Source organism: Haemaphysalis longicornis, unplaced genomic scaffold (genome assembly GCF_048455015.1).
Source record: "Haemaphysalis longicornis isolate Haplotype H1 unplaced genomic scaffold, Haemaphysalis longicornis Haplotype H1 scaffold_10, whole genome shotgun sequence".
In the NCBI taxonomy this organism is placed as follows: domain Eukaryota; kingdom Metazoa; phylum Arthropoda; class Arachnida; order Ixodida; family Ixodidae; genus Haemaphysalis; species Haemaphysalis longicornis.
The window spans coordinates 150131880-150144521 of record NW_027526204.1 but is presented as its reverse complement, the minus strand read 5'-3'; the positions used below and the strand labels follow the sequence as shown (position 1 = coordinate 150144521).

Here is a 12642-nt window from a genome sequence, read left to right as displayed (position 1 = left end):
GGAACGATCTATTTACAGTACAGGCCATGGCCGAGCCCGCTCAGTCTGCACGCGCCTTCTTTCTCGTCGTCTTCCACGCCGAGCTATGCCGCCGTGGGGCATTGTCCACCGGTCCCGTGACAATATTTTAATGTTTTCCTAAACAATTTGTGCCATGTCCCTGCCTCTAGCTAATGTCGTTTTGCAAGGCATAGGAAGAGGGAAAAATTTTATTGCTCGTGGTATCATCTCGCAACTATGCTTCTGTAACAGTGATTACACCAGGGTCATATGTGTTAAGGCCAATCTGTCACGCAGTTTCATCTTATTCACAATGGTTTGGAAATTCAAACTTGCGACGTATTTCATGCCAGTTACAGTTCTGCAATGTTCTTTTTTTATTTTTTTTTGCCATGCGCACCTTTACCCACGTGCCCGACTGTTCATCGCACAAGTAGACTTCATCATTCACAAAAAATTTATTGTACACAGCTCAGGTTTGGTTCAACTTTAATCAGCCTTTCCTTTTTCCCAAAGGCATGCTCGCTTTTTAAGGGTTTCGGGCGAGTAATCATCAGATATGCTTATTTTTGAGCCTTTTAGTTTATGGCAGCTCTTGGAAAGAGCTACTTTTTCCTTGAAGTTACAAAGCTTTATGATGATTGGTCAATCCTAGTTATCTTTTTCTTCCCAAGTATGTATATTCGCTCAACTGATATTACAGCAACCTCAAGTCTGCAAAAATCTCATGATACTTTGCATTCAAAATCGTCGTGTGCTTCTTTTGCGCTTTCTCTGACACTGTAAACCATGACATTATTCCGCCTCGATCTGTCTTCTCATTTACCCTTTCTTGGTTTCTGATCATGTGCTCAAAATCCCTAACTGTGCCTTCTCATTCCAGTACCTTATTACACACGTCTGAGGCTGTTTACTTTCAAGGCTTATGAGCCTGGCCTCTGCTTTCGTTTGGTTGGCTAATACCGCCCAAAGGATCTCCTCGGCAGTAGGACCCGGGTTATTTTCCACATCCCCGGACAGCAAAATTTCAAAGTACAACCATAGCATACTCGAAATTTCACGACACTTCATTGGGAGCAGCAGCACAATTAATAATGCCAAAATACAGTAGACGCTTCATAAATAGAACTTCAAAGGATTGAAAAAGCTAGTTCCATTTCACAGGAGTTCATTTATTGAGAGAGATGTGCAAAAGTGCAAATTTATGTGCGTACACACTCAAGGGCATTTCATGGAATGCTAATCACTGGAAGGTGAATGTAGCTGATAGTTTTTCAGAAAGCAAGAAAACTGCAAGAGGTTTAGGCACAACATTCACAAAGTTTATTTGGCAACAATTCGTCACTGTGTCCTAAAAAATGCATGAAAATGTATCAAAGAGCCGTTTTCAAGGCCAAGAATGATGTCCTTTCTTTTCTAACGTTAGAGCATGGTGTGCAGGCATGAGGCCTCGACTTCGCGAGTGCTTATGAGCCACCGAATTAGGAAGACAGCAACGCGGTAATGAAGCACGAATAGCACCATGATGGCACGAACGAGGCGGCAGGAGCTAAGCCCAGTAACCTTGGCGATTTGAGTCAAGACCGAACGACTAGAACAAGAACTGTGATGCATTCGTCGCGCTGCCGTGGCTGTCTACTAACAAAACGAGGCTAATGAGGCCAATGAGGCTAAAAAAGAAAACAGAAACAAAGCAGCCGGAACTGGAAAAAGCTAATACTATTGGCCATGGGTTTGACAAGAAGTTCCATTTTTGGTTCCGTCTACACAGTAAGGCGGAAATTTTATTTCTGATTATCAAAAGTTTTTTTTTAGTTTATCTGAACACAAAACCAACCAACTTACAGGCTGCAGTTCTGTTTAAGCGGCAATTCCGTTTAAGCAATTTCCGTTTATCGAGATTCTATTGTAGGTACAAACCTGTAAGGTAAACCAGGCATATTTAGGTGACGTGGTCGCTCTAGTGTTGCTGCATTCACCAAAGGCTGTGCGTTACAGGGCAGGCTTTATAAGGAGCATGTGACACCTAAAGAGGACGCACTGCTTCGCTTTGTCAGCTCCACCACCGGCTGTGCCATTGCCCTGTGGCAAGATAGGCGTGCCTCAGCCGCCTACTAGACAGGCGGTTGCGAAGGTGAACAATATAATCCAGTCAGCTGAATTTCACCGTATTGACAGCTCTGGATTTTTTTTATTTGCACAAATGTGCAAAAGTGCATAAAATTTCTCAAGAGCAAGCACATTTTCGATGCATTAGGGTAATGCGATGGAGCACAGAACTGCACATGTCAAAGGTTGCTGCACCCGTCAACCAAATGTAAATGCTGTAAACAAAGAGCCTTATGTCATTGCGATTCAGGTTTTTGGCCTCTTTTAATTAAACTTTAGAGCTGTGTACGTGTACATGGCAGTGCAACTGCTTCAAGCAAAGCCCGTCTGACATCAAAAACTGGCCAGAAAGGAAGTGTTAACCCAAAGAGGGTTTTTGCTGTATATGTAAGGAGCCGGCTTTCCGTCCCGCAAGGTCATTGCTGTACAGGTGCGGTTTTGACCCTCCGTTTGAAATTTCACTGGGAAGGGCTGCCACCTCTTAGGACTTGCCAAAAGCGTTGGAAATTTGATTGTGTTACATTCTTGCGGAGATAAACAAAACTTTCTAGCTTCAGCGCGCCACGAGGTCTGTGTCAGCACCCTTTTGTGGTTTCAGTTTTGCCGCGTGATCACAACGGAGGCTTGAACGAAGTTTTGAACTAAGTTTTGAAGTTTTGAAACTTGAACGAAGTTTTGATATTCGTTCATCCCGAATACTTCGAAATATCGGAAATTTTAAATTCGAGTCGAAGCGAATTCGAATACTGTAATATTCGTTCGAATATTCGAAGCGCCCGAATATTCGCACAAGCTAAAATGACCTTCGGACTTTAGTAGAGCATACGGTTGCAGCGCTGTTAGTTACGTGCGGCACCGACTAGAGACAACTCTCTGCACTAGAGTGTTTGCTAGACCTAAAGTTTTCTCAGTCGTATTTCTTTGTTCTGTTCTGCATGCTGTTTTGTGTGTGTGTGTGCACACCATTTTCACACTGGTGGTCGTGAGTGCGTGAAAGTCGTCTACATTGACCGTGCAGTTCACCAAAATGCCTGACAGTGCGCGCACTACCGCTCTGTGTTTGCCCGTCAAGACGTCCGGCTGATCGCCTGAGCCACCCTCGCAGCAGACTCCGAGGTCTGCCGTCTTTGCTCGTCGCGTTTGTTGGGCTTTCGGGCCGCATTTAGGTTTGTGCAGAACCTTTGTTCGTGTATCGGGCGGCCGGAGTGCACTGCTTCTAGCAGCTCGTCTGGCTTCGTCAACCCTTCCTGAACCCTTGAGGGCCACCCTTCGGCCGTCGGGTTTGTAGAACAGAGTAACAAACACCAGGAACATGCCGCACACACAACTTGAGGTGTGATGACGCCGGTTCTGTTCCGACTGCCGAAATAGGGCAATTTTACGCGAGCTATGCTTATGAAACTCGGGCCGCTAGAGTTATTATATTTCTGCCTAATCTAAAATATCATTCAGCAACCATGAACGTGTCAGAAACACCGCCTCAAAACTACTCTCGAATAAAAGTAGACCCGTGCCTATATGCTAATTGCAGAGCAAAATACGCGGAGTGCGTAGCGAATAGAGCGTCTTTATATGCTGCTTCTCTGAGGTGGCGAGGGAGGCCTCTTACTGCAGTGTGAAGCAGCCATGCTTGAAAGCTTGCTTATTTCAGAACAATTGTCCGAGCGACCTGACCTCGAAGTCTAGCTTTGAAACAGGAAGAGCGTGTTCCTCTCCCCAAATTTGCACCTTGAGCCTCCTCTTTTTCACAGGGCTAGCGCTGTAGAGCAGGGTTACTTATTAGTTGCCCTCTAAACCTTGCTCAGTTCGAAAGAACTGGGCTTTGGTAAGTGGTTCAGCTCCATTCCAGCGCGAAAGACGTTTTAACCCAAAAGCACAAAATAATCAAAATTCAAATTTCGCGCTGGAGAGAAGTATTATAAGGAATGACTAAATGGGGCTCTTCGATTCAGTCTCGGGACTCACCACAAATAGTCCGCCGGTAGTCCGATGATTCTCCAAAGCCACAGGGATACATAGGAAAATCGAATGCCGGACTGCTTCTCGGGGAGTCCGTGGTGAGTCCGAGACTGTAAATCGAACCACTAATAAATGTAGTGATCACTGTGTAATACCCCTGCTACACTAGCGTCTGAATGTCATTTGAACCAAAACTCATTTGACTCAAATGCGAAAGTGCACTGCTCCACATTGTTTTGAAATGCTATTCGGCTCAAACGACATTCGAGCCAAATGAGCACCCAGAGAGGCATTTGGGGCTCTCGAGTGCCATTTCTAACACTCGCGCTCTCAGCATTCCAAGTCAGCATAAATTTAAACATTAATGGCGTATTTAAAACAAACAAAACATTACTAATTGTGGGACTTCGTTTACGTCTCATTCGCCTAAACCATGAAATCAAGATGTAATAATTTCATAGTCTCAGCACCAGTGCAAGCAAGCGACAAACTGGTGTGGCCAGACAGCACAAAAAACCACAATTGCGATTCAGAATGAAGCAAAAACTGTGTCAAAGTTTGTGTTTCTTGTAATTCGATACCATTTTGATGCCAAGGACTGCTGCTAAATTTGTTTCATTATTGTGTAAAAACAGCTCGACAGCAGCAAGCGAGTGTTGAAGCTTTCAAATGCCATCAAAACTGTAGTGGGGCATGGAGGATTCTGAATGGCATTCAAAGTCCCTTTTTTGAGTCAAACGACATTCGGTTCGAACGACATTCGGACGCAAGTGTAGCAGGGGTATTATCTTCATGTTAGTGCTCACGGGGTGCAACCGAATGGAACAAAAGGCCAAACTACAATCGCCCAGTCATGTTTTTTGGCAGTCGCCTGTGCCAATAGCCATTGATTGCATTGGCAAAATTACGTGACATCATTAATCATGGGAAAGCAGCTGGGCAGTCAACACTGGTCCATATGTTTTTTCTTTCAATATCTCCATTATTTGTTTGAATTTTGCGATTGGTATCGTCGTTATTGAGAGAAAGCAGTCGTTTTATGAATCAAACTCGTATTTTGCCTTCCTGGCCCCTTTAAATGTGTCACCAGCCGAGAACAGAAGGTGGACTTGCTCAGGGCCCCGTTAAGAATGCTCCGGAACCTTGTTCTGGCCTGCTCGATTGAAATGAGCGCTGCCTTCAATCTCGGCAATGACAGTGACTAGCTGTTCTGCACGGCCTATAGATCCCTTCTAGCCAGCAAAAGTTGCAACAAAAGCCAGCCATGGGATAGGAAGATGTGGATGAAGCATCACCGCAACAGCAATAGTGGTGTTTAAACATTGCCACAAACAGTCGAAAATGTCTTTGCCAGCACCAATCTTCATGACTGCATAGGAGCTTGTATTGTGGTTTGTGAGGATGTAAGATTTGGAAGTCACACTTAAAGCATGACAAGCAACAAATAATGGTCCCTCGATCATTTCTGAGAGTGTTGTGTGTTTGTGTTGCACATTTTCCTGGAAGCATACCGCAATTGTTATGACGTGTATTTGATGTTTATTTCAAGGAGGCCTTTAAAGTGGAGGTTAGTGGCCAAAAACGGCTTCACATAAAAGTAACGGCTCTGTATTTTAGGAAAATAGGATTTGCAAACTCTGCACATTTATTACTTCGACACTGCAGCGTTCATAATCTTTTCAGCAAAAGAGCTTGTGGGACTACGACTGCGAGAAACCTTGAACAGAAAATGTGCACGGCTCATGCAGCCATAGTGTGGCACCTGCTGCAATCTCGGCTAGCACAAAAGGGTCTGAAAAAATGCATGCATGGTCCTTGCTCCATCAGTTGTTTCGGTTGACAACAAAATGACTGTTTAACCATCTGCTTGCAGAAGGCATGTCTGGTGGTCAAAAGATCTGCATGCCATTACCTGCCAGAAGTGAGACTAGCAGTAGGTTTATGACTGGATGCCTTGGTGTTTGTGTGTCTAAATTGTTGCTGGTGGTTGTGTTTGCCACTTCCAGAAGACGCACAGTGGCAACAAACACTTTGTGCACCATCTATTGCCGAGGGCTGCGTTGCAGCAATGTCTGTGGATGCAGCCTCCTGCCGGGATGTATCCTGCAGCCAGACACAAGCCAGCATTACTACCTGTGCCATAGGTACCTGCCTTATTTGATGTAACGGCTAGTTTGTATGCATTTGAAACAATTCATTTTCAGGTGTGCAATGCGGTGTCACCTTGGTGATCAGCAGAGGCTCCCAAACAAGACAGAAATTTTCAGGTTAGAGGTCATGTTTCTTGTTCTTGTATGAGCATTCTAGTATGTACCGTATTTTCCGGTGTATAAGTCGCGTTTTTTTTTCTGAAATTTTCGTTGGTGCGTCGTATCCACCGGTGCGATTATGTATGGAATAAATCCGGTTTGCAGCGGCTGCGCCTCGCCAGTGCACGTTGAGACACAGCTCTATGGTTTAAATGAATCCGAAGCCCACCACTACAGCGTTTCTCATAGCCCATTGTCGCTTCGGGACGTTAAACCAAAGAATTTGCAGCTTTTTCTAGTCAAAAACAATGATGATGGCCTGTGACAACCGCGCACCACTTTCTGCCATGTGCAGTAACTACAGTTCAGAATAAATTCAGAGTAAACTGGGTTGCAAAACCAAAATGCAGCTGATAAATTATAGTTACACTGAAGGAGGTAAACGTGCTGCTAATTTTTAAAATGACAGCTTGCTGATAAGTTTCGATTTTCGGGCCACTTCCATTCGCGTCACTTCCATCAGCCATGACACCTTTATTGTGCTGATTTACGTCAGCGCACAAGAGACGCGCAATGTTTGGAGAGGTGGCTAAATGGGTCTCCGACTCTTGGGACTCCATTTCTATTTCTACAAAAACAGTTGTAGCCGGGTTGATAAAGGCCAAAGTAATCCGGTCTGCGAGCGGTGACGATGTTGGCGAAGAAGACATCAGTGAGTCGGAGGACGACAGCATGGCGCCGGCGGAACACCCACTTGAAGTTGCTGAATTGTTTATTTGTTGATGGTTTTGCCTAAATGCCGTCTGTAAGTACATGCCATCTGTGTGCATCAATAAACCATTTTTGAGAAGTACTGTCTAGACTTTGTACGGCATATGCTTGTGTCTAGCCATCCCTACCGGGGGATGCGTTCATAGGCGGCGGCCGCCGCAACCATGTACTTTCGCCGCACTTTCTAGCGATATGATTCGCTATGAGTTTACCTAATTAACAAGTGCGTCTTGTATACCGGTGCGTCTTGTACACCAGTGCGACTTATATACGTTTTTTTTTCCGGAAAAACTGTCATTTTGACGGGGGGGTGCGACTTATACAAAGGTGCGAATTATAGACCGGAAAATACGGCAGTGATCAACAAGTTTGAAAGAAGCAAATTTGTGTATATTTTTTTTGTGCATTTTTTTCTGACTTTGTGCGTGGTGATGTCCTGAAGCCATGATTTTTTCCTTTGCGGAATACAAATTGCACCAAGCGTGGTGCCGATAGCATGTGGTCTGGGAAATGATGCGTGTCAGATAGCTCTGCATTAAAGGAGTACTGACACGAAATTTTTATGTTACGTTTTTTTCGCTGCTATGCGTGCCTACCAGCCCACTAATCATAAAATGACAGATTAGACGGTCGAGCGCAGCGTAAACATTCATTTACGGCGTCGTTTATTCGTGCCAGTTTCGGTTTCGACAAAAAAACGCCGAGCGGCCGCCATGACAGCATGTATCACATGGCGTCACCATTCTTGCCGTATCGCTGCCTCTCTGGAAGCGCGCGCGAGCGAGCGCACGCGCGCGCCCAGACCGGCTGAGGTCTTCGCCTTCCCCACAGGCCCGGGCAGCATGACGTCAGTCCCAAAACCATGACGTGTACACACGCCCGAGCAGCGCACGCCAACCACAGCCAGCGCGTCGGCTTCGTCACGGGAGCCCCGACGTCGGCAGTTTGGGGCACGTAGCAGATGATGTCACGTCGGCCCGCTCTGGGCTTTCTCGTGGGGGTGGAGATTAAAGTGGATTTTAAATATGTTTCGCTGAACGGTTGCTGTCGAAGCTTGCTGGGCGATATCTCCTGATAAAAAGGAAGCGTTTTACATAGTTATCTCAGCTTTGAAATTTCGTGTCAGTACTCCTTTAACAGCTGCAAACTTTTGCAAGGCCAGCACTGCATTCTGGGCAACTAACCCTTGATCCCAAAAAGAATCAGGTGAAGCGTTTAAAAGCTTTCACGCTTCAGTCAAGGTTGCTCGGGACATAGAACTATTTGCTCAGTTTGACGATTCTTCAAACTTACTTCAAACTTGCTTCAAAGCATTAAAATAAAAAGTGTGGATTTTTGTGCAACAGTCATTGCCTTTAGGTGCTGACCATTGATTTTTTTTCAGTTCGGGGTGGAGACGAAACTCAAGGCGGTGCCTCGAAGAAATTCCGTGCTTCAGGAGCTGGACCTCATACCTGCTCCTGCCCCCCACGTTCTGGCAACACAGGGTGGGTTGCAATGCTTGCAGTGTTGTTGCTTGTAGAATGCAAACACCGTGCACAGCCGAGGATTAAAACAAGAATTCGGTTAAAGTGTGATACATCTGATGCAGCAAGTCTAGATGAGCTTGGTCCAGTACAAATGAAAATATAGAAACGTATCGCAGTACTTTCGATGCAATAAATAAACCTACACATAATGTAGATGTCAGTAATATCACAGCTGGGATTTTACAAAAACATTGGCGTGAACTTTTATCCGTTCACATTCACGGAAATTTAGATCTCCTAACATGAAGCGGATGAAGTGCGCTACCTCAAATCTTAAAGTTTATTTTACAGGCTGTCCAACGACAGAAAAGCAGTAATTAACATAAATACATTGAACACGAAGTGCTCAAAGAGCTCAAATAATAATTTAACGGCAAAGGAGCAGTCAACAAAGTGATGTGCCCAGGCGAGTGGCAGTGAATTAAATGCCTGCAGTTTCCACCCTGCAAGCATTTATCAGAGCACAGTGTTGGCAAATGGAATGCTGTGGCATCTGCTCTATGGTCATCTATCTTTCCATGTTATGCTTTTTAAAACAGTTGAATTAGATTGACAACACTTGCAATCGAAGAACAAAGCTCTAGTTTAGTATCGACAGGTTGAAAGAGACTCCCTATCAAATAAAATAGCCTGTGTAACGTACAAAAGACAGAGAAGAGAATGTGTCCTTCACTTCAAAGATAGATTTTACACTGTCATGTGGCCAGATGCTGGCAACAGAATTCAAGCAAGAAAAGCAAGAATGGTTCGTGGCAATATTAGGCATCGAATCTTGTTTGGTAAATTTTGGACACCTTGATTCTGCAATTGTCTCCTGCTTTATGTATTATGTAAGGCCCCGTTATTTTCTTCCTCATGGTGCACTTTCTAAGCTTCTGTAGGCAAGCGTAAGCAAAAGATGGCAAGAATATACTGTCTGTGCCAGTTTTGAGGCAGGTTGATGTTCACACAAATGACCATTTAGGCCGCGCTCGGTCTGACCTGAATCGTGTGTCTACAGGTGAGCAAAATGTTGCTCATAACATGACATTGGCACGGTACAAAAGGCTTTGTGTTGTTTTTTGCTCGTATGGCCCCCATCAGCACTTTTGAGTTCATGCATCGGCTGAGACCACCAGTAAGTCTAGTCAATGCAAAAAACACTGCAGATGCCAAAACACTGCAGATGCCGGCGCATTTGGCTACGTTCTCTAGCATGTAGGAAACCTTGTGTACACAGGGGGCAACATTTGCTTTTGGGATTCTTTTTTCCTGAACCGTTTGGCATTGCCTTTGTGGAGTAGGAAGGTACACATGCACAAATTCCCAGGAAAGCCTGCCAACGAACGACTTGATTTGCACCTTGCAACTGGACTTGGTTTCCTACAGCTAGCTCCCTTTCAGGGCATTTCATGAAGTGGCAAGGCATTGTTCGGTTTTAAAATGTGAGTGTGTGAACATGGGCCCTACTCAGTAGTATTGAAGCAAGGGTAATAAGAAAGTGTTCAAGCTGCGTCAAGGTTAAGAGCAAAACAGGCTGACAACATCAATGAAGAAAGCCCACCCACTAAGCCTGCAGAATTGCTTGGGATTTAAATCAAATCAGATTCAATTCAAATTTTTGAGATTTCAACAAGAGTGCTGTTTTGTCCACTTGTAAGAATATCCAAGTGCCGAGGGAAATTCCTTTGCTACAACCGATAAGTGTTATAAGTGGGTAGCAAAAAAAAGGAAAACAAAGCTCAACATTTTATTTGCACGCAATCAAGGTCATACTACTACTTATTTGCAAAAAATATGCCATGGTCAGTTTAGTTTGCTGCACGCAGCTGGTGCACATCTTTTTCAAGAGCATCTGTATGTGCTTTACCTAGATGAGCATAAGGTCTTTGGAGGAAACAAAGTCAGGCCACTTCGTTATTATGCGTTAGGCCACCTGCGAAGACACTATCTGTGTACGGCACGCACTCTCGTCGTCAGAGTCGTGACTGTCACTGCTGTCCACAGTACGTATGCATGCAGCAATCGCCTCTTCAGTGAGACACTCAGGCGTTTTCAAAATATAGGCCTTGATGTCCCTTCTGTAAGGAGCCTTTTTTCTTTCGCTTCACCCATGATCATTCATCTTCGTCAATGAAAGTTGGCTTTCCTGTGGGGTGTATTGTCGTACGATGGCATCAGTGCAGACACTAAAGCTTCGCTTTGAAGGAAGCATTTGGCTAACAGCATCACTTAGAGTAAGGACTGGGTGATACGGTAAACAGAAAATATTTGTTCTGGGAAAAATACATGCGGAGCGGTGCCGAGCAGTAATGTGCACAATAAGAATGAAGTACGAGCTTAAAGCTTAAAAGTGACAAGGCTGGTTTCATTGACAGCGGCAAATCATTTTAAAGTGTAATTTGTATGAATTCAACAGTCTTCCCTACTTTGTATTTTAGGGAATAAGTGGTCTTGAAATGCGAAATGTGCTTTGTTTCAGTCACAAAGGGACATACTGCGTGTAATATATTTAGGGCTGTGGTTATATTGTATAGCCGCGGGGCAATGTTGACTAGAAAGGAGATCGCAGTGTCTATGCTGCTGTCATGATCCAGGTCACTAGAAGGCGAAGACCCCAATGCCAAGAGGGTAACCTAAGTGGGTACATGCTGTATCTGTGTGGTCCAGCATAGCTACGATCTACAGCCAACTGTCATCGAGGGAGCACTGATGTAGGTTTTGTACGCAGTCAACCTATATCTCTGAGCTGCGATTTGCTGCTACTGACATTGTGGTAAATAATTTTTAAATGGATGATGTATGCACGTAACTTGTAACATAACTATGTAACTTATGTAACATGACTACGTAACTATGTATGCACATAGCCTGCCTATTTGCTATGTAACAGTATGATAAGCCATAATTCCAAGGTTATAATTTAGGAGTTTGGATAACCGCAAAAAATTTAGCTCTTCATAAAGAGGTGTAACATGAGCAATAAAGGGCTGCAGGTAATGATACATACATGGTGCAGTGAGACCAAAGTGAGACCCAGGACGACATACAATAGTTTGTTACTCTAGATCAATGGTTAATTAGTGTAGACATACTGAGATATGAACATGCCTTTAGCAGTATTCTGATGCCTTGATCAGTCCTTCTGGATTATGAATTGATGGAATATCATATTTGAGGAAGCTATATAGTTCAACACCTAAGAACGTGCAGTAACTACTTCAAAAAATAGCATGAGAAATAATATACCTTTGTGCAGAACAGTACTTTTTTCTCTTTGGCAGAACAGTGCTTGTTTCCCTTGGTTTTGTGCTAAAAGTCATAAACTTTATCTGGAAGGATCAGTTACCTAGTGTTATGGTAACATGTAACAATTTCTTTAGCTCACTATTTTATTGTTTGGTTAGTGGGCTAACAAGTTTGTTTGAAGGAAAGATGGAAGTATTGTCAGCATACAAAATACAATCAGCTGATGAACTCAGGAGCAGTGATGTAGGTTTTGTACGCAGTCAACCTATACCTCTGAGCTGTGATTCACTGCTACAGACATTGCGTTAAATAATTTGTGGGTGGATGATGTATGCACTTTACTTGTAAATAGCCTGCCTCTCTGCTGTGTAACAGTATGCTAAGCCATAATTCCAAGGTTATAATTTAGGAGTTTGGATAAGAGCAAAGTAAGTAGTTTTTCATACAGAGGTGTAACATGAGCAATAAGGGCTGCGGGTAATGATACGTACAGTCATGGACAATTAAAATAGGAACTGCGGAGCGCAAGGCCGAAGATACCGGTGCTATCACCTGGCAGCGGCCGTGGAAAACATGGTCATGCGCAGTTGGGATGTTGGGAGTGAGGGTGCATGTCCCACGGTGATATGTCACTCTCTCCTCACTCGCATGCTTGCCTTGTCACCATGCCAGAAGGTTGGTGCAAGCACTGAAAGTACTACAGCTGCTGCAGCTGAAGGAGTTCGTCGTGTGGAGGGCAATGCGAGCGTGCCATTGCCTATAGTTGGGGCCAGGGCTTGCGTGCGAAACGTGTGCAC

The 12642-nt window shown here is 44.3% G+C and overlaps 1 protein-coding gene across 5 annotated transcripts in view; it reads left to right on the top strand.

Annotated features, from left to right (window-relative positions):
* The window catches only part of LOC144159615 (uncharacterized), a 164646-nt gene that overhangs the window by 20055 nt on the left and 131949 nt on the right, over positions 1-12642 (top strand). For all 5 annotated transcript variants that reach the window (XR_013320336.1, XR_013320337.1, XM_077691204.1 and 2 more), the window contains 3 exons: positions 6075-6212; positions 6273-6335; positions 8473-8575. Coding sequence is in view for 3 of the 5 variants with exons in the window: in XM_077691204.1 (XP_077547330.1) it covers positions 6075-6212; positions 6273-6335; positions 8473-8575 (304 nt within the window). In the remaining 2 variants the exon portion in view is untranslated. The remainder of the gene's footprint in view (positions 1-6074; positions 6213-6272; positions 6336-8472; positions 8576-12642) is intronic.